General features: G+C 43.9%; 2 protein-coding genes across 2 annotated transcripts; both read right to left on the reverse strand.

Moving 5' to 3' along the window:
• Nucleotides 1-7,469: 7,469 nt before the first annotated feature.
• Nucleotides 7,470-9,467, reverse strand: LOC126719830 (uncharacterized). Its single transcript, XM_050422340.1, has 4 exons — nt 9,237-9,467; nt 8,648-8,738; nt 8,089-8,486; nt 7,470-8,006 (listed from the first exon to the last, which is right to left on the reverse strand). The coding sequence occupies exons 1-4, from the start codon at nt 9,465-9,467 to the stop codon at nt 7,470-7,472; spliced, it is 1,257 nt and encodes a 418-aa protein (XP_050278297.1).
• Nucleotides 9,468-14,080: 4,613 nt separating this feature from the next.
• LOC126718506 (transcription factor WER-like) lies at nt 14,081-15,721 on the reverse strand. The gene is made up of 3 exons (XM_050420737.1): nt 15,432-15,721; nt 15,169-15,298; nt 14,081-14,543 (listed from the first exon to the last, which is right to left on the reverse strand). Exons 1-3 carry the CDS (start codon nt 15,547-15,549, stop codon nt 14,174-14,176), a joined length of 618 nt encoding a protein of 205 aa, XP_050276694.1. The 5' UTR covers nt 15,550-15,721; the 3' UTR covers nt 14,081-14,173.
• Between the last annotated feature and the right edge of the window lie 6,685 nt (nt 15,722-22,406).

Consider the following 22,406-nt stretch of genomic DNA (forward strand, 5'->3'; position numbering starts at 1 on the left):
ATAAAATTAGAAAAAAAAAGAAAAAGCCCATCTGTATAAATTGTAAGTGTAGGGGATTTTTCCCCGCAAGCCATTTGTCCTCTTTGGGGAGCCAGGCCCGCAAGGTTTTGTTCTCGTCCCCGAGTATGGAAGTCCAGGATTTTCACCTCAGGCCAAGGGCTTTGCCTTGTAGCCATTTTGGCTTGACACCTTTGTCCCACATCGGTTAGAGATGCGCCCCACTCAAGGTTTATAATTGATCCATCCACCTTTGTCCCCTCCTGAACAAAATTGATCCATCCAAGCTCCTAGCTTCAACAGCAAATCCACTCCTTCTAGTTCTTTTGTTCTTGGTAGTTGCCACCTTTATCAGAAGTTGCCAATTCTGTCTGCACTCCTGAAGATGATAAAATATAGAGCCTGGTGGGCGTACCTTAATGGGCCTGACGGATTGGAACTGTTGGGCCTGTGTAAAGATGATCCCATGCGCTGCGAAGGCCCATCGCTGACAGACATAGTAAGGGCCCATGATCCGAAATCTCTATCGCCTAGAAAAGCCCTAAGATCCGAAGATGGAAATCCTTGCTCACCACGCTTTGGAGAATTTGTATTAGAGTCCCACATGGAAAAGATTTGGAGATCAAGAAGAAAAGCCAACTCTCTACCACTATAAAAGGACTAACACTTTCGCAAATCAAGGTACGTTTTTAATGGACCCTCTCTAGTGCTCTAGAGTGAAGAGACGAATTCTAACTTGACCTTCGGAGAGTATTTGGCCGGCACCACACCGGTGCTCTCTAAAGGTTTTCTTTCGATCGCTCTTGTTGTGCAGGTTTGCTTTGAGTCGCAAGTACGGTGTGACCTATTGGTGATAATTTTCAACGTCATCAGTTGGCGCCGTCTGTGGGAAACGCGTAGCACTTCATCGCTTCCTAGACAAAAGAGTTACATGGTACTCACTCGCTCAATGGCAACCACGAATGACGTTCAAGAAGAAGAAGCCCCTACGACTGCCCTTGAGAAACAGGTCAGGACGCTCGCCGCAGCCGTGGAGCGCCTCACCAAACAAAACCACGACCTAGAAGAGCAGCTGAACCAAAAGAATGCGGCGGTCAATAACCAAGGAACGGATCAAGAAGGGACCAGTGCTGAAAGGAGAAATTAGGACGGACCACTAGAGAGTAACGCCCCGAGCAGACCAATGCGACGGGACACTAGCATCCCTTCCCTGACGGATATGGCTCCACAACCCATCATCGCGGAGATGCAGGCGATGAAGGAACAGATGGAAGTAATGATGAACGCTCTCAAGGGGCGAGTGTCAAGTGATCTTGACGACCTTGTCAACCGGACTGACTCGCCATTCACGACAACCGTCAACTCCTTCCCCCTACCGAGTAAGTTCCGCATGCCAAATATGGATAGTTATGACGGAGTCAAGGACCCTCTAGATCACCTAGAGACCTTCAAGACCCTGATGCACTTTCAGGGGGTGGCAGACGCGATTATGTGCAGGGCCTTTCCTACAACCCTAAAGGGCGTAGCAAGGATTTGGTTCAGCCGGCTAGCACCCAACTCCATCAGCACCTTCAAGGAACTAAGTGCTCAATTTACTACGCACTTCATCGGAGGACATCGGTATAGAAAATCCACGGCTTGTTTAATGAATATCAAGCAGCGAGAGGAGGAGACGTTACAGGCCTACATATCACGCTTCAATAAAGAAGCGCTCTCGATCGACGAAGCCGACGACAAGATACTGGTAGCAGCATTCACGAATGGGCTGAAGGGGGGTAAGTTTTTGTTTTCCTTATACAAAAACAACCCAAAGACCATGTCGGAGGTGCTTTACAGAGCCACCAAATATATGAACGCTGAAGACGCGCTATTAGCCCGGGAAGATAGACCTAAGAAAAGAGACAGACAAGAAGATCCCCGACAGGACCAGGGGTGGAAGAAAGGAAGGATGGGAGACCGAAGGGAGGACAGACGTCCAAAACCCACGGGCGGAAGGTTCACAAGTTTCACCCCGTTAACCGCTCCGATAGACCAAGTCCTAATGCAGATTAAGGATGAAGGGTCCCTGACGTTTCCGGGAAAGCTGAAGAGTGATCCCAACAAAAGGTCCAGAGACAAATATTGCCGCTTCCACCGTGACCACGGCCACGACACGGCCGATTACTACGACCTGAAGTAGCAAATCGAAGCCTTTATCCGACAAGGGAAGCTGCAGAAGTTCGTCAGTAAGGAGAGAACGGATCAACACCCGCAAGAACAACACCCCCGCCGAGAAAAAGAGCGACCAAGACCCCCACTAGGGGACATAAGGATGATAATCGGAGGAGCGGCTGTGGCCGAATCGTCGAAAAAGGCTCGCAAAACATACCTTCGGATGGTACAGAATGTCCAGTTGGCGGGTACAGTGCCAAAGATAGCAAGAAGAGAAGGCCCCATTGTTGGGTTCTCGGAAGAGGATGCACGGCGCCTACACCATCCACACGACGATGCCCTCGTCGTCAGCATACGGGCAGGAGACTACAACATGCACCAAGTGTTGGTCGACAACGGCAGCTCGGCCGATATCTTGTACTATCCGGCGTTCCAGCAAATGAGGATTGACAGGGAGCAGTTAATACCGACAAACGCCCCGCTCGTTGGTTTCGGAGGGAGTAGGGTGTTCCCTTTGGGCGCGGTCACGTTACCGGTGACAGTAGGAGATTACCCCCAACAAATCAACAGGGACGTGACATTCTTGGTGGTCGATTGCTCTTCCGCCTACAACGCTATTCTTGGACGACCTACGCTCAACTCGTGGAAGGCGGTAACATCAACTTACCACCTAATGATCAAGTTCCCAACGGAGTATGGGGTAGGAGAGCTACACGGAAGTCAAGTTGCCACACGAGAATGCTACGTAGCTATGATGGAGATGCAAGACCAAATCCAGGCCTTGAACATAGAAGAGCACCGAACGATGGCAGAACCCACAGAGAAGCTAGAGGAGATAACTCTTGACAGTTCCAATCCGGACAGAACAACCAAGATTGGAACGCTTGCCAAACCCGCAATCCGTCAAGAGCTCGTAGCTTTCTTGAGGAGCAATAAGGATGTGTTCGCCTGGAGCCATGACGATTTGCCGGGAATCGATCCCTCGGTCATGGTACATAAATTGAATGTATTACCCTCATTTCCACCCGTTCGACAAAAGAAGAGAGTGTTTGCACCGGAACGAGACCAAGCAATAGCGGAAGAGGTCTGCAAACTCCAAGAGGCAAGCTTCATCAGGGAAGTCTACTATCCCGATTGGCTGGCGAATGTGGTAATGGTGAAGAAAGCGAGCGGCAAGTGGCGGATGTGCGTGGATTTCACCGATCTTAACAAAGCGTGCCCCAAAGATAGCTATCCCCTTCCAAGGGTAGACGTCCTAGTAGACTCGACGGCTCAACACCAATTACTAAGCTTCATGGACGCTTTCTCGGGTTATAACCAGATCTGCATGCACGAGGCCAATCAGGAGAAGACCTCGTTCGTAACCAGTCAAGGACTATTCTGTTACAAAGTAATGCCATTCGGCCTGAAGAATGCGGGGGCAACATACCAAAGGCTAATGAACAAGATGTTCACACAGCAAATCGGGAGGAATGTCCAAGTCTATGTCGACGACATGCTGGTGAAGAGCCGGAAGGAGGAAGACCACCTGGAAGATCTTAAGGAAACGTTCGGTACGCTCCGATCCTACAACATGAAGCTCAATCCGGGAAAGTGCGCATTCGACGTAACGGCAGGCAAATTCCTAGGATTCATGGCATCCCAGAGGGGGATTGAGGCTAACTCGGACAAAATCCGAGCCATAGTAGAGATGGCCCCCCCGCGAAATGTGAAGGAAATACAAAGCCTTAATGGTAAGATAGCGGCATTAAATAGATTCGTGTCAAGAGCCACGGACAAGTGTTTGCCCTTCTTTCGCACGTTAAAGAAGTCTTTCGAGTGGACGGACGAGTGTCAGCGAGCATTCGAGGAATTAAAAGCATACCTATCTTCACCACCCCTGTTGAGTCCTTCGCAACTTGGTGAAGAACTTTTCCTCTACTTGGCTGTCTCCTCTGTTGCAGTCAGCGCGGCCTTAATTAGAGAAGAGGATAATGCACAGAAGCCTGTATACTACGCCAGCCGGGCACTCCGTGGTGCCGAAGAAAGATACCAGCCTATGGAGAAACTCGCTTTTGCATTGGTCACGGCGGCTCGCAAGCTCAAGCCCTACTTTCAAGCCCATACCGTGAACGTAATGACCGACAAGCCCTTGCGAAGGGCACTGAGTAGTCCTGAAGTCGCAGGACGGCTGACGTTGTGGGCAATAGAACTAAGTGAGTTTGATATCAAGTATCGTCCACGTGTGGCCATTAAAGGACAAGCTGTAGCCGACTTCATAGCAGAGTTTACGCGCGACGAGGATAAGGGGGCAGAAGAATCCACCCATTGGAGCATCTACACCGATGGATCATCCAATCGGCGAGCTGGAGGGGCCGGCATAGTATTGCTGTCACCTGAAGGAGACAAGATTGAATGTATGGTCCGTCTCGACTTCCCCATTACCAACAATGAAGCAGAATACGAAGCAGTGGCGGCAGGACTCGACCTAGCCAAAGCCGCCGGAGCTGAAAGTGTGGTCGTTTACTGCGACTCTCAAGTCATGACCAATCAAGTAAACGGAGATTATGAATGCAAGGGGGAAAGGTTGAAGAGATATCTTGATCAAGTAAGGGCGAGAGTCGACGGGCTAAAAGCGATGGTCATCCAAATCCCCAGGGGAGAAAATGAGCTCGCCGATCGGCTAGCCAAAGCCGTTTCAGCAGAACATATGGTAACACCGGGTAATGTACTTTCATTTGTTCAACTTTTTCCACTAATAGACCCCGACAACATGTAGGAGATACTCTCCGAAAGAAACTGGATTACACAGATAACTTCATACTTAAAGGACGGGTTACTGCCAGAAGAGAAGAAGGCAGCAAGAAAGCTAAAAGTCCAAGCGGCAAGGTTCGTCTTGATAAAAGACATTCTTTACAAGAGAGGTTTCTCCCGTCCTTATCTAAGATGCCTCGGGGTTGAAGAGGCAGACTACGTAATGAGGGAAGTACACGAAGGGATATGCGGGAACCATTCTGGATCGCGGTCGTTGGTGCACAAACTGGTACGAGCTGGGTATTACTGGCCAACCATGCAAAAGGATGCCGAGTCTTACGTTAAAAGCTGCGACAAATGCCAGAGGTTCAGCAATTTTATCGGACAGCCAGCTGAGGAGCTAACCCGTATAACGGCTCCATGGCCGTTCGCTCAGTAGGGACTAGATATCATGGGACCTTTCCCAACGGCCGTAAGGCAGCTAAAGTTCTTGGTAGTGGGTATTGACTACTTCACAAAATGGGTAGAAGCGGAAGCCTTGGCCACCATTACAGAAAAGAACATTAGAAGTTTTGTCTGGCAGTGCATCGTATGCAGGTTTGGTATTCCTAGAGTTCTTGTCTCAGATAACGGGAGGCAGTTCGACAACGGCCATTTTCGGGATTTCTGCACATAGCTAGGAATAAAAAACCACTACTCATCACCCACCCATCCACAGGCTAATGGCCAGGTTGAAGTCACGAACCGATCCCTATTAAAGATTATCAAGACTCGGCTCGAGGGGACAAAGAGCATATGGCCCGAAGAATTGCCGAGCATACTGTGGGCATACAGGACAACGGCGAGGACCCCAACAGGAGAGACGCCATTCCGACTGACATATGGGAGCGAGGCCGTCATCCCAGCAGAAGTTGGGCTCATAAGTTACAGGGTTCACAACCATGACGAGAGCAGGAATGACGAATCTATGAGGCTACAGCTGGACCTGATAGATGAGGTTAGGTCGGCGGCGGAGCAAAGGATCGCTAGATACCAGGATCGCATGGCCAAACATTACAACTCCCGGGTCCGACACAGAAACTTCCAAGTAGGAGACCTCGTACTCAAGAGGGTCATGGGTGCAACTAGAGACCCTACACAGGGAAAACTCGGCCCCAACTGGGAAGGACCTTATAGAGTTACGTCATGGAAAAGGAGAGGAACATACCACCTGGAGACAACAGATGGAGAGAAGCTACCGCATCCATGGAATGCCGAGCATTTGAAAAAATACTACCAGTGATAGTAACACGGCGAACGGCAACCAATTTTCTTTTTGGCTTTTTAAGCTTTTTATAAGTTTTTCTTTTAACTGTTTTTCTTTTGCTACAATCTTGTCGTGCCTTTTTTAAGCCCAAGGGGGCAGGCACTTTTCCTTTACGCATTTCTATAATCAGATACAATTCTGATCTTCTACTTGGATGTCATTACAATTGTCCACAAAGTTAACGAAAACTAAATAAAGTCCACAAGATGGACGGATACAACATGAAGTCCACAAGGTGGACGGATCATCCTACAAGGATGATCACTTTAAGTCCACAAGATGGACGGAGACAAAATAAAGTCCACAAGATGGACGGATGATCCTAAAGGGGTGATAACATCCTACAGGGACGATAACTTAAAAGTCCACAAGATGGACGGATACAAAATAAAGTCCACAAGATGGACGGAGCATCCTACAGGGATGATAACATCCTACAGGGATGATAACTTAAAAGTCCACAAGATGGACGGATACAAAATAAAGTCCACAAGATGGACGGAGCATCCTACAATGATGATAACATCCTACAGGGATGATAACTTAAAGTCCGCAAGATGGACGGATATAAAATGAAGTCCACAAGATGGATGGAGCATCCTACAGGGATGATAACATCCTACAGGGATGATAACTTAAAGTCCACAAGATGGACGGACACAAAATAAAGTCCACAAAATGGACGGACCATCCTACAGGGATGATATCATCCTACAGGGATGATTACTTGAAATCCACAAGATGGACGGATCGCCATAACAGTAAAAGAACGTGGCCGCGAAGTGGACGGACCACCGACTACGTTAAAATTTTTTACAAGTCCATTAAAAGGACGGTACATTTAAAAGTGATAAACAATTCCACAAAGTGGACGGATAACCACGACAATGAAAGGGCTGTCCACAAAGCGGATGGATCATCAAAACGGTTAGAAAAGCCAACCATGAAATAAACGGTAATGCTAAATGTAAAACACCACAAAGCAGGCAGATTGTATATCCATAAGTCCATCTAATAGACGGATCCAATTAGAAGTAAGACCACTACCACAAAGTGGACGGATCCTCATAATAAACTTCTTTAAAAGTAGACGGAGAAGGAAAATCCTCACGGATGCAAATGCTCAATCAACAACGAAAATATGCATAAACGTAATCAAAGGAAAAAACATTGTTCAATATAAAGGCTGACATAAAACAGAAATAAATGTTTAAATTACACATTTTAGCCTACCACTCCAAACAGGAACAAACTGTCCTCAAAATATAAGAATTACAGAATTTCAATCAACTTTCTTCGGGTCGGCATCCGGAACATCCTTCGGCAAGGTTGACTCTCCGTCGTCCTGAGCTGTACCGTCCCCAAAGAGGTCCTTCGTATTTTCGGAAGAGACGGGAAGAGCAGAAGTTTGGCCTTGATCGTCAACTTTGATCATTGACACATCCAGTTCGGGGTAGGCCTTCTTGACCTGACGGAGCGAGTCGTCAAAGCCTTGCAGGAAAGAGTCTGCCAGCTCGCTCAACAAGGAGTCTGAGTCGCGGTACTCCTTGACGGCTACCTCTTTAGCATGACGGATCTCCTCCTTCAGTTCCTTGATCTCCTTCTCCTTCTTCTCTATAACCGTCAACGCCTCGTCCGACTTCTGCTCCAGCTCTTTCCTTGCCTTCTCAGAAAGCTCCAGCTTCTTCTCCATATTGGACCTCCATTTATGGAGTTGACCAAGCTCCTCCTCCGTCTGTTCCGCCTTTGCTCGCACCCAGTCCAAAGTAGTCTCACGATTGAGACACCGGTCCAGTAATTCCTTCATCATGACCAAGGACTACAAACAAAAAGAGAGCCCGTCACGTAATGTACTAAACAACGAAAAAGAGAAACAAACATATTTGACGGACGCAACTTACCTGAGCAACAGCAAAGAGGCCCGTCTCTCCCATAGCCTCCGTCGAGTGGTTTCCCAGATCCTCATAATCCTCCGCCGTAATAATGGACGACAGCTTTTCCAACGCATACTTGGAGTCGTCACGGAGGAGGGGAGGAGGTCTCTCTTGTTTAGAGTCTGGGGCCGTCATGAAACCTTTTCCCGTCCCATGCTTAGCTGAGGCGACGGTCTTGACACCCTCAGCCATCAAGCCAACCACAGGTTCAAGAGAGATCTTGGGTTGCTTAAACGGACGGTCAGATTTTGATGTCGGTTTCCTCTTCGGGGCTGAAGCCGACCCCTTAGGTACCACCTCGCCGGATTCCTTCTTCTTGACGGCTTGAGATTTAATTAAAACTCTCCTTTTTGCGTCTTCCATCTCTGCAAATAATGACGGATGCAATTAAACTAAGTAAAGTTAAATGAACGGCAAAGTAAAGTCGACGGACTTACGTCTATGAACTCGCTCGTCGTATCTAATAGCTTCTTGGGTGGGCTCAGGACCGTCACAGTACCAATGTATGGTCTTCGGGTTCACCAACTTAGCCCAGGTTCTTTCCTCCGGCTTAGTTTTTCTGCAAATCTTTTCAAGGAAACTAAATTCCTCAAGGCTAACTTGCGGGCGCCGTCTACCTGCAGAGAAAGACGATCAAGATATATACATAAAAATGGACGGATATGAAAAGCATTACAAAATTAAGACGGGTGCATACACGATTGATTAATCACTACCCAGGTTGTGTCAACGGGCATGTACTCCGTCTCCCCTGGACGGTTCATCCATCTGTCACCCTCCAGGAAGAAGTAACGACTCTTCCAGTCTCTATTTGAGTCTGGGGTCTCGAAGATCACCTTCAACAAGGGGCTTCGACTAGCAAAACTATACATCCCCCTTGATCCAGAAATCTCGTCTGGACGGTAACAGTGAAGAAATTCACGGACCGTCAGTCTCCTCTCTCCATTCGACATTGCACCATAAAGAATCTCCATGGCTATGAAGACCCTCCAGGCGTTAGGAGATATCTGGGTGACGGACAACCCCAGATAGTGCAAAAGTTCCCTATGAAGTGTAGAGAGCGGGAACCGAAGTCCTGCTTTCAACGCCTGCTCGTATACTCCGACACCCTCTACCTCGTCATAGTAACACTTCTCTGACACATAGGGTAGACGGATGGAAATGTAGTCCGGGATTTGGAAGTTTGTTCTAAAAGTACTGAAATGTCTCTCTCTGATGACGGATGTGAACCTATGCACTGTCCACTCTGGTAACATGATGAACTGCCTTAGTCCATCAGCACCTACAACAGACTCCAGTGCTTGATTCCCGTCGTCATCAGAACCTTCTATTTCAACTATCTCCATATCCTCATTTGTTGAGGATGAAGAGGAGGCAGATGGACTCCTATCTTCACTGGGACTCTCTTGGTCTTTATGACCGGACGGGTATACATCCTCGTATTCCGTCCCGTCACGAACCACCGACTGGTTACTTGACGCACTAGACATTTCCTACAATTGACGATGAAACCTAAGACTGACGGGTTTGAAAGTATTGACGGGTATAGTAAGCCTAACAACAATGCAAGGATGGAAATGTAACTTGACTATGGTATTAAAGTAAGTACTTACCACACTTAGCAGAGGATAGGTGACGGTTGGTGTAATCGGTAGATACTCGTCCTTGACGGAGTGCTCTGACAAGGTTGACGGCTTCGCTCTGACAAACGATTTCTGGTTGAAAATAGTAAAAATGGGAGAGTAAGGCGCCTTATATATATAGGAGATGCACGGAAGACGAAGCGACGCTTCGATCCTATACAACGGCCATTCAGAGACTGACACGTGGCATGCTCAATAAATGTTGACAACCTGTCAGCACGCGTCAACAGATTGTACCCTTCATGGAACCATCAACTTTACGAATCTTCTTCTGACGGGTCTATCCATCTGGAATCGTCATCCTATCTCTCATAAATCTGTCAACCAGTTGTGACTATAAACTTAAAACCTTCTTTTTGTCTCATGGGTCTCGTTCCGTCACGAAAAACAACCCGTCATACCCTTACGTTAGGATCGTCACCCCATTGATCCTTTGTCCTAAAAGTTGACGGACCATTGGGGTGAAGGGGGCAACTGAAGATGATAAAATATAGAGCCTGGTGGGCCTACCTTAATGGGCCTGACGGATTGGAACTGTTGGGCCTGTGTAAAGATGATCCCATGCGCTGCGAAGGCCCATCGCTGACAGACATAGTAAGGGCCCATGATCCGAAATCTCTATTGCCTAGAAAAGCCCTAAGATCCGAAAATGGAAATCCTTGCTCACCACGCTTTGGAGAATTTGTATTAGAGTCCCACATGGAAAAGATTTGGAGATCAAGAAGAAAAGCCAACTCTCTACCACTATAAAAGGACTAACACTTTCGCAAATCAAGGTACGTTTTTAATTGACCCTCTCTAGTGCTCTAGAGTGAAGAGAAGAATTCTAACTTGACCTTCGGAGAGTGTTTGGCCGGCACCACACCGGTGCTCTCTAAAGGTTTTCTTTCGATCGCTCTTGTTGTGCAGGTTCGCTTTGAGTCGCGAGTACGGTGTGACCTATTGGTGATAATTTTCAACGTCATCAACTCCCTTGTTCTATTCATGCTCCTTTGACTATGATTGTACCCCATGATATAGATTAAAAGCCTCCTTGTACCTGAAAATAAAAGATTGAGATGCGAGAATTACTTCTAGAGGATTAGGAGTTTTCCCATTGTGAAGAACCAAGTTCCTGTGGGTCCAGATTGTCCATAGGATAGTGCAGACTGATTGAAGAGAACTTTGCTTTGTTTGATCTGAAATGTTGGTGGCATTGATATGATTGAGAAGCCATTGTTTTACAGAAAGTTGGTTCAGATCCAAAGTTCTGATGCCAAGAGATGAGCCATACCAGACAGCCCTAGCAAAAGGGCATTAAAGAAACAAGTGAGACATTTTTTCCTCCCCTTCTTCAAATGTTAGGCATCTGTTGGCTGTTTGAATGCCTTTTCTGATCAAGTTTGTCAACACTAGTAGACTATTATGCAGTAACTTCCAGATAAAGGCAATAATTTTCATAGGTAGCTTCACTTTCCACAAAGCTTTCCAAACAGATTTAGGGATATCTTCTGTGATGTGGTCTGTTCTTGTGTTTGCATTATGGATTTGTTGAATCAAAGAGCAAGCTTTGGCAACATTATATTCCCTTGAATCAGAGTACTTTCATATTAGTGTGTCTAGAACTCTATCCGTTTTAGCAACAGGAATTTTGCTGATTTCTACACAAGTGTTGTGGTCATATAACCTCCCAAGTAAATCCAAATTCCAAGTTTTGTGTTAGGATGAATAAGATCAGCCATTGTACCTCTGAGGAGATTGTAGTCTCTCAGGATATGGTCTGGGATGTTAAACCAATCAGGATGGTTGAGTGGGATTTGATGACCTGATCCAAATAACCATTTGCCTTTTCCCAGTTCTGCATATTGAGGTTTTGCAATATTTTTCCAAGTCCATGAGTGATTGAGTTTAGGTATGTATCCTTGCAAGTGAGTTCTAGGAAAGTATTTTGCTTTAAAGGTTCTAGCAAGGAGTGAGTCTGGGGAGTTTTGGTTCCTCCAAAATTGTTTTGTCAGCATAGCCTGATTAAAAGTGCTAAACTTCTTGAAACCAAGGCCACCATTGCTTTAAGTCTGGTAGATTTTATCACACCCAATCAAATGTAATTTCATAGTACCCAAATCATGCCCCCACCAAAAAGCCCTTACTGTTGCATTTAATTTGCTACAAATAGTTTCTGGAACCTTAAAGCATTGGAAGGTATAGAGAGGCATTGATTGCAAGACTGATGTGATCAGGGTGGTTCTACCTGCTTGAGACAAAATTCTTGCTTTCCAACCTTGAAGTTTAGCCTGCATCTTCTCTACTAAGTCTTGAAAGTCCATCACTCTTCTGCCTCTCAACTTGAATTCTGCTCCCAAATACTTGCTAGGCATAAGGACAAGGTTAACTTGCAAATTTTCAGCTAAGGACTGTTGAATGTTAGGAGGTATATTAGGGGTGCAGAACAGATCAGATTTTGCAAAATTAATGCACTGACCAGATAAAGAGCAATACCACATGATAATCGCTTTTAACTTTGATAAGGATTGCTTATTATTCTCAAAGAAGAAAATAGAATCATATGCAAATAAGAGGTGTGTAAAAGTAACACCTCTCCTTCCCACTGTGATACCCCTGATTTGCTTTTGACTTTCAGCTTGAGTGAGAGCTATGGACAGTATATTGGTACACAATAGGAATAAGTAAGGGGAAATAGACTTTCCTTGTCTTAATCCTCTAGAGGGGTGAAAGGATTGTGTGGGACTACCATTAAGTAATATAGCATACTGGACCGAAGAAATGCATTCCATGATCCAGTTAATCCAAATGCTGCTAAAATTCATTGAGGTTAACACAGCTCTAAGAAAGTTCCAACTCACTCTATCATAGGCCTTGCACATGTCAACTTTAAGAGCCCTATACCCTTTTTTCCTGCCCTTTTTTTTCCTCATAGTATCCATAATTTCATGAGCTAAAAGGACATTATCAGAGATGTTTCTACCTTGTATAAAGGCATTTTGGAAGGATGAGATGAGGGAATTCATAAGTGGCTTTAATCTAATAACCATAATCTTTGTAATGATTTTATAAGTGACATTACAAAGACTGATGGGTCTAAACCGAGTCACCTCTTCAGGAACACTCACCTTAGGAATGAAGGTTATGAAGGTTTTATTTAGGGATTTAAGCAAGGAGCCTGAATGGAAGAAAACTTGGGTTGAGTTAAATATATCTTGTTTCATCATTGCCCAATACTCTATCATATATAGGCCTTGCACATGTCAACTTTTAGAGCCCCATACCCTTTTTTCCTACCTTTTTTTTTTTCCTCATAGTATCCATAATTTCATGAGCTAAAAGGACATTATTAGAGATGTTTCTACCTTGTATAAAGGTATTTTGGAAGGGTGAGATGAGGGAATTCGTAAGTGGCTTTAGTCTAATAACCATAATCTTTGTAATGATTTTATAAGTGACATTACAAAGATGGATGGGTCTAAACTGAGTCACCTCCTTAGGAACACTCACATTAGGAATGAGGGTAATGAAGGTTTTATTTAGGGATTTAAGCAAGGAGCCTGAATGGAAGAAAGCTTGACTTGAGTTAAATATATTTTGTTTCACCACTGTCCAATACTCCTGAAAGAAAAAGGCCAGAATACCATCTGGGCTAGGGGCTTTATGAGCTCCTAATTGGAATACAGCCATTTCTATTTCATCATTTGAAATTGGGCTATCCAATTGATGGACTTGCTGTTGGCTCAATTTAGGAATAGGTAGGGTACTTAGATTTTCAAGAATGGATTCAAAGGTATTGGAGTTTGATTCATAAAATCTATCCTTAAAGTGCTTTACCAACAAATCTTCAATTTCCTCAATATTATTGGTTACTCCCATCCTCTCTTCTAAGTAGTGTAATCATGTTTCTTGCTCTCCTCTAATTCACAATAGTCTGGAAATACTTAGTATTCCTATCACCTTGAATAATCCAATTGCTTCTTGCTTTTTGAGCCCACTTGATTTCTTCCCTATCCATCAAGTTTTCTAGATCCTCCCTAAGAAATTTCTCATTCCTAACATTGTTTTTAAATAGTTATAACATTGTTTTGAGAAAATCCTACCTACTCATTTCAAAAATGGATAAAAAGAAATTAAGAATTCCATGCATTGGGGTTATGCTAAAAGCTCTAAACAATCCTAATGGGCAAGGAATGGGGTAGTATAGTTTAAAAATTATTTTCACTCCATCAAACCCCCTCGCTTTCCTCTCACCTAAATTGGCTATTAATAGCTCATCAGGCATAAGCTGTTTCCAAATATATAAATTAATCGAAGATAGATTATACAAGAGGATATAAAGAACTCGTCACCTTGACATGATGTAATATAATTGAATGACTCATGACAAAGAAATATTATTTATTAGTTAATTAAAGGAGGTAAGAAAGTCAGAAGCTTTGCCATGCTAAGTCAAAATGGTAATCATCTAGAAAATCTAGTAAGCCTGGACTATCTTCCTGAAATAAAGGCAATGATTCTGCAAAATGATTGCTCATCCATTGTGCTTCTCCATTAGATGCCTCACCATCAGCAACCAATAAAGGGTTTTCATTTTGACTTACTTCCATAGCTTTGGCATCACTGTTGCTGGAAAGTGTGTTATTAGTCTGTTCCAGCTGAGTAAAATGTTTTTTGGAGGTACCCACAACTTTTCTATTTTGCTTTTTGAGGCCTAGCTTTTTGCACAAATGAGTGTTCCAGTGATTCTTTACTTGGTTGTCAGTTCTACCTGGCACTCGACCCGCAATTAGTGACCACCTACACAAATTCAATAGGAATCAGCATCAGCTAGCATTTACTACCTTATTAATGGCACTTCTTTTCTTTCTTATCCCTATTCAATTATTTGGATATATATTCTATGTTTCACACATTCAATAAATTAAAAAGAGAAATAATGTGATATAATATAAGTGAAGCAATAATGTGGATAAAATGAACTTCTAATTAACATAATATGAACACTTAAATGTACAAATCCAAAGTGCATTCTTAGCCCCAAAAGAGAAGAATAAAAGCATCTAAAGTGTGTGTTTTTAGCAAAGGCAATGCCTTTGAGAAAGCTACTTCAATTATTACAAGCCTAAGAGTTGCTATGTTCTTCATGTGAGAAGAATCTATTGATTTGAATCTCCCATATCCCTCTAGCTGTTAAAAAAAACACTCCTCCAATTATGCTAGGAGGATATAATTTTGCCTGTGAATTAACCTACCATTCAAACATGATATGGCTCAAACAAATGACCGACACAAGCTAGCTTGTAGTCTATCAAGATAGCAACCTTATCTAAAAAGTTACAGGAAAAAACAAAATAAAGAAATAAAGAAAGAAAACAGAACAAAAAAAAAAAAAAAAAAATTGAAGGAGAAGAGGTAGCAGAACCTGTTTCCAAGGAGATTATGGAGTCTAATAATGAGATCTTCTTCTTCCTCTGAAAAACCACCTCGTTTCACATTGGGGCTCAGGTAATTAAGCCACCTTAACCTACAGCTTTTCCCACATCTTTTTAAACCTAAAAGTCATTCACACAAGAAGCAATGAAACCCTACTTCTCTTTGCTTCAAAGTGAAGCAAATAACTAGAAAATGTGAAGCAAGCTTAGCTAGCTCATTCCTAAGATATTAACACTTTTAGAGAAAATTTACCTGTCACTTTAGGTATGCGGTTCCACTTTCCTCTCCCATGCACCCTTATGTGTTCTAGTAGAATCTGGTCCTCCTCTTCTGTCCATAGCCCTTTCTTGTACTGATTCTCTGCTTCCATTTTTTATTTGTGTGTTAAAGATAAAGAGATGTGAGAGATGAAGACTAGTGAAGTAATCTTGGACTCCTGGAAAGGCCTTCTATGTCACTATGCAATTGGCCTTTTTCATGTGTTGGGCAGTGTGTGATGCACATGGGCAGGTTTTGTCAACGAAGTCCCTTGTACTTTCTGGTTATTTTATAGTAAGAGGGCATAGATTTCATTTCATTTGATTATAAAATTAAATCAAGCAGAGAAAATCATGTAAAACACTAAAACCAACTACACTATTTTTTCTATTCTTTGTTATATAATTTTTTAATTTTTGGGTAGGTACATCAAGACTATACAAACAAAACTGGTACCAAAGAAGGCACAAAACCAAATAATCTATTGGTCCCAACAGCCATTTGTACTATTAGTCAAATTTGTTTACAAGAGTCCCTGTAATAATTGAAATAATAATCTCTTGATAGTTTTACCATTTGATTGATTGATACTTTTTAGTATTTTCAATAGAAATATTTAGAATTCGTTTAAACATTATAACCATCAAATTATCAATTGAAAATTTTTTATTTTAAAAAAATAAAAATTGGGGAGAACTTGAGAGTTTAATTAAATCTTGAACACTTTGTTTTGAACTTGATAAAGGAAAAATCACACAACCCACAACTGAAAACCGTAGAACTATATAGTCTATACCCTATATAGTATGGAGAAGGAAGTTTCTCTGTCCTAAGGAAGTTTCTCTGGGGTTCCAGGAAAACTCCCTTTTGACTGTAGAATAGTTTGTTCCTGTTGTGGGGAGTCACTGTATCTCAAGTAAAATTCTTTTTGCTTGGAGTTTGTTTGACGTTGGTATTCTGTTGAAATCTTATTTCTGTAATCCCTTAGTTCCTCGGGGCTGGAGAGATAAGAGAGTAATCTCCTTGAGGTGGCTTAGAAAATGGAAAACCTTACAAAACATTGGCAAAGTCTGTCACTGAATGCCAGGGAAGGTGAAGAACTGGGGTTGGACGAAGAGCTCTCAACCAAAAACTTCACAATAGCAGCAAAATTTCTTACAAAAAGGGCATTAAATGTGGAGGCAGTGACAAAAACTTTCAGTCTGTTGTGGCGTTCGGTTAAGGGGTTTGAGGTTCGAAAAATCAGTGATTATGTTTTGCTATTTACGTTTGAAAATAAGGAAGAGGTGGAGAGGATAATGAGCAATTCCCCCTGGAGTTTTGATAAGTATCTTGTTGTGCTTCAGTGGTTTGATAAGGAAGTTCCTCTCCGGGCCCTAGAGTTCAACAAGACTCCAATATGGGTCCAAATACACGACGTTCCGATCAAATTTATGAATAAAACAGTGGCGGAGAAGCTCTGCGAAGCGGTAGGGGAGGTGTGCAAGAACATTGATGAGGGAGAGACGGATGGAGGGAGTTTTTTAAGAATGAAAGTCATCATAGATATAAGCAAACCCCTGTGCAGGGGAAGAAGGATTTCTCTGTCACAAGGTGAGCAAAGTTGGGTGTCTTTCAAATATGAAAGACTCCCTAATATATGTTACTGGTGTGGGTGTCTGAATCATGTGGATAGAGACTGTGACTTGTGGATAGAAAGCGAGGGGAAGCTTACAAAGGAGAATCAAGCCTACGGTGCATGGATTCGTGCAACATCCTTTGGGAAGGGGAGAAGTTCAGTCTTAAAAGTGCCAGGGTTCTATGCAGCAAAGAAAGCCCAGAAAAAACAAGATGTTAGCGGTGAGAGTGGGGTGGAGCCGATGGTTGTCCAGGCAAATGTTCAACCCCCTGTGGCGGAGCTGGTGCAGACAGAGGAAGGAGTCTCTTTCTGGGGTGCATTAAAGGCGAGTCACATGGTGTCAGGAGGAGAAGACTTGAACTCTGATGGGGTGGTGTTGGAAAGCCGTGTGTCAGGGAAAAGCTTTGAGGACAGGCTTGGTGAGATTGACAGGGAGCTGGCGAGATATGACAAGAAGAGTGGCGTGACTGAAGGAGCTTCTATAGAAGGAAAGTTTGAGGGAAATAAGGAAGCTAGTACAGTAGGGATGGCTGAATTTACACAAGGGGCAGTGGAAAGTGTAGAAGCTAAAGTAGTTGAGGAGATGGTGACCACACATGCACGTGAAGAGGAGGGCAACTTGGTAAGTGTACCTATCACCCAATCTGCTTTATGTGATATTTCTAATGTTATTAGTTCTAGGAAAAGTGGTGCTAGGGTGGAAAAAGTCAAAAGAATTAGGAAGAAAGATAGTGCACGGTTAGTTGAAAATGTAACTCCCGGGGTAGTTAAAAAAAATGCTAAACGGCTAGCTTCTGAGGGGGATCACAGTGAGTTACCAAATAAAAAGAGATTGGTTTCTTACTCTGGTCAGGAACATGATTATTTAATGGTGGAGGCTGTGGTGCAGCCCCGCCAGCAGCAATGAATATCTTAAGTTGGAACTGTCGGGGACTTGGGAACCCTCAGACAGAGCAGGAGCTTGGGGATTTATTACGAGCTCATTCTCCCTCAATCGTGTTTGTGGCCGAAACATGGTTGAAAAAAGCTAGGCTAATTTACTTACGTGACAAGTGGAAGTTTGATGGGATGATTGAATTCTCTAGAGAGGGGAGGGGTGGAGGGGTGGTGGTTTTTTGGAAAGATGAAGTAGATTTCTCGGTGGATACTTATTCGCCAAATCATATTGATGCGGTCATTAATAAAGGTCAGGAGGGTATGTGGAGATTCACGGGCTTCTACGGTGAACCCGAAACTAACAACCATTGCATCTCTTGGGCTACTTTGAGAAGACTAAATTCAAAATTTTCATTACCTTGGTTATGTGCGGGTGATTTCAATGAAATTATTCGAGCCCATGAGAAATTGGGGGGGCGGCATAGACCAAATAGGCAAATGGAGGAGTTTAGGGATGTTTTGGATGAATGTGGGTTCCAAGACCTAGGCTATTGTGGGAACAAATTCACTTGGTGCAATGGGCATGAGGAGGGGCATACGGTGTGGGAAAGACTAGATAGAGCGGTTGGTACGGCTGAGTGGCTCTCCATGTTCCCAACCACAAAAGTTGTTCATTTGGAGTGTGGCACATCGGATCACAAGCCGATTTTGATTCACTTACTTGGGATACCAAAGCGAAGAAATAAACCTTGGAGGTTCGAACAAATGTGGATGAAGGATGAGGGTTGTAGAGAGGTAATAGAGGACGCATGGTCCTATGTTCATCATGGCAGCCCGATGAGTAGAGTAGAAGGGAAAGTGGATAGGTGCCGTAAAGGGTTGAAATGGTGGAGTAAAGTGGCTTTTGGTAATGTGACCCGTAACCTTAGGAAGAAGAAGGAGTTACTAAGGTTAGCCGAGGTAGAGGCAATAAGGGGTGGAAGTTTTTCTCGTGTTCAAAGATTGAAAAAAGAGATTCAAAAGCTATTGGTGTCAGAAGAGCAAATGTGGAAGCAACGTTCTCGAACCCTTTGGCTCCAAGAGGGAGACAACAACACAAAGTACTTTCATAGTAGAGCCTCTCATCGGTTTAGAAGAAATAGAATTGATGCCATCGAGGATTCTATGGGGGAGATGTGCACGGATGAGGAGGGGATCTCTCAAACATTGGTAAGTTATTATCAACTCCTTTTTACCTCTTCTACTCCGAGTAGGATTGAGGAAGTAGTGGCGGAGGTGCCTTGCTTGGTAACTGAGGAGATGAATAATGTGCTCTTGGGAGAATTTTCAAAGGAAGAAGTGGTCACGGCCTTGAATCAAATGGCCCCCTTGTAGGCTCCAGGACCGGATGGTCTCCCCCCTCTATTTTTCCAGCATTATTGGTCGTCGGTGGGTGAAGATGTGACGGAAGTGGTGTTGGGCTGCCTTACCTCGGGTGCTATCCCCTCATCTATAAACCGAACTTTCATCACCCTTATCCCAAAGGTAAAAAGTCCTACAAAAGTCTCTGAATTTCGTCCTATTTCTTTATGTAATATAATCTACAAGCTTGTATCAAAGGTGATAGCAAACAGGCTAAAAAGGGCGTTACCAGCGATTATCTCGGAATCTCAAAGTGCCTTCCAATCGGACAAGGCAATCTCCGATAACATACTTGTTGCTTTTGAGACTTTACATCACATGAAGAACCAAAAATCAAAAAAAGGGGGTTTCATGGCCTTGAAGCTCGATATGAGCAAGGCTTATGATAGGGTGGAGTGGAATTTCTTGGAGGCAACAATGTTGAAGATGGGCTTTAATGCGGGTTGGGTGGCTTTGATAATGAGTTGCATAACTTCGGCGTCCTACTCAATCCTAGTGAACGGAGTCCCCAAGGGTGATATCCGCCCGTCTAGGGGTATTAGGCAAGGAGATCCTCTCTCTCCTTACCTATTCTTAATTTGTTCCGAAGCTTTAAATTGCCAATTGCAGCAGGCAGCCAGGTCCGAAGCCATTAGGGGATTCTCTCTATGTAAAAATGGCCCTATGGTTTCTCATTTATTCTTTGCCGACGATACGCTTCTATTTTGCAGAGCTAATAAGGGTGATTTGGATGTTATTCAAGGTATTTTGGTGTTGTATGAGAAAGCCTCCGGTCAAAAGCTTAATAGAGAAAAAACCACCGTGTTCTTTAGTAAGGCTACTTCGGAGGAGAAGAGGCTTGAGATAATCGAAGCTTTGGGGGTAAGCGAAGTGAAGGAATATGAGAAGTATCTTGGTCTTCCGGCGGTTGTTGGAAGAAATAAGAAGGCGAGCCTCAACTTCATCAAAGAGAGAGTTTGGACTAAGCTTCAAGGGTGGAAGGAAAAACTCCTTTCTCAAGCGGGTAGGGAGGTGCTCCTAAAAGCGGTTGTTCAAGCTATACCCACCTTTGCGATGGGTTGCTTCAAACTCCCATCCAGTCTCCTAAACGATATAGAGATGATGATTAGGAAATTTTGGTGGGGTCAACGGGGAAATCAACGCAAGATTCATTGGAAGAATTGGGAAACCTTGTGCAAACCAAAGGCGTTAGGAGGTATGGGCTTCAAGGATTTGGAAAAATTTAATGAGGCTATGCTCGCAAAGCAAGTGTGGAGACTATTAGTTGACCACTCTTCCCTCTTTTACCGGGTTTTTAGTGCCAAGTACTTCCCAAGTGGGTCAATCTTCGATGCAAAGGTAGCTTCCGGGTCGTATGCGTGGCAAAGCATTGTTAAGGCTAGTAAGCTTGTTCAATCGGGGTTGCTTTGGCGAGTGGGGAATGGCACAAAGATCAGTATCTATAAGGATAGGTGGCTGCCTGGGGAGGCTTCGGCTTGTGTTGTTTCTCCAAAAATTGAGGAGGCGAAAGATTGGGTGGTTGCAAATCTGCTTGAAGCGGAGGGTGGAGGCTGGAATGAGCAGCTTGTGGATGCCCTTTTTCTGCCCCTTTGAAGCTCAAAGAATTAAGAGCATCCCTTTGTGTGTTACAGACCAAGAGGACTGCTTATCATGGCCAAGGTGCAGGTCGAGGTCATACTCTGTAAAAACAGGGTACCAGCTGCTGTGCGAAAAGGAAATGAGCTCCCTGCCTTCTAGCTCCGACTCTGATGGGGTTAGAAGCTTTTGGAAATTCATCTGGCGGTTGAAGGTTCCTAACAAGGTGAAGGTGTTCACTTGGCGGGCTTGTTCAAGAGCCCTCCCAACAAAAGAAAATCTGAAAAAGAGGAAAGTGGTAGACTCCTCCGTGTGTGATCAGTGTGGAAGTTTGAATGAAGATGAAGTCCACGCCATTTGGGACTGTGTGCAGGTCCGTGAGGTTTGGGAACGTTCCTGGGCTGATGTGAGGAACAAATACCGGTCTGTGAAGAATATGTGGGACCTCGTAAGCATTATGAAGGATGAAGGTAAAAATATAGAGGTGTTTGTGATGTCGGCTTGGCTTATTTGGATGCGGAGAAACAAGTTGCGCTCAAAGGAAGCTACTCAGCCATGCTCAAAAATTGCTCAGGTAGCAGCATCCCTGTTGACTGAGTTTCAACAAGGAAAACAGGGGCGGGTTGCTGTGAAGCTTGCTGGTCTGGTGCGATGGCAGCCTCCGGCAGAGAACACCATTAAAGCTAACTTCGACGGGGCGGTATTCGGGGAGGAGCAGGCAGCCGGTATCGGGGTGGTGCTTCGCGACAGTGAAGGGCAGGTGCTGGTAGCATTGTCGGAGAAGGTGAGGTTGCCTGCATCAGTTGAGGTCCTTGAGATGTTGGCGGCACGAAGAGCAGCTCTGTTTGCAAGGGAACTTGGTTTTAGCCGGGTTTGTTTTGAAGGGGATGCGGAGCAAGTGGTGAAATGCTTGTAGTCGGGGTCGGATTCAAATGCTTTGACAGGTCACTTAGTAAAAGACTTTATGTCTATAAGGGGGTATTTTCAGTCCTCCTCTATCATCCATGTAAGGCGGCGGGGCAATCATGTTGCCCATGCGCTAGCTAGGGATGCTAGGTTTTCTTTTCCTTTAAGAGTTTGGATGGAGGAAGTGCCTCCAAATATCTTCAGCTTTGTTGTAAAAGATTTGCAGTAGTAATGTTATTCTCTCCCTTCCTTGAGTAGGGAGGTTTCTCAACAAAAAAAAATATATATATATATAGTATGGAGAATAAATCAAATTCTCCTCTTACCAATACTACAATATTTGTTTCTTTTGTTAACGAGTTAGAGCATTCCAATGGAGCTAATGAACATCAAAAACTTGGACTGTTGGTCAAACAAAATGTGAAAGAACCTATGCATATTCATATTTTGATTAGTTAAATGAACCCAAACATGTAGTTCAATTCAGTCTTGTGTGTTCTCGAAGTATGAACTAAAAAAATCATTGGAATTCCATTCAGTATACTTGTTTTGTGGCAACATTTTTCAACCAGATAACATACTCAAATCAAACA

The sequence above is a fragment of the Quercus robur genome, chromosome 3, assembly GCF_932294415.1.
Source record: "Quercus robur chromosome 3, dhQueRobu3.1, whole genome shotgun sequence".
Classification (NCBI taxonomy): Eukaryota; Viridiplantae; Streptophyta; class Magnoliopsida; order Fagales; family Fagaceae; genus Quercus; species Quercus robur.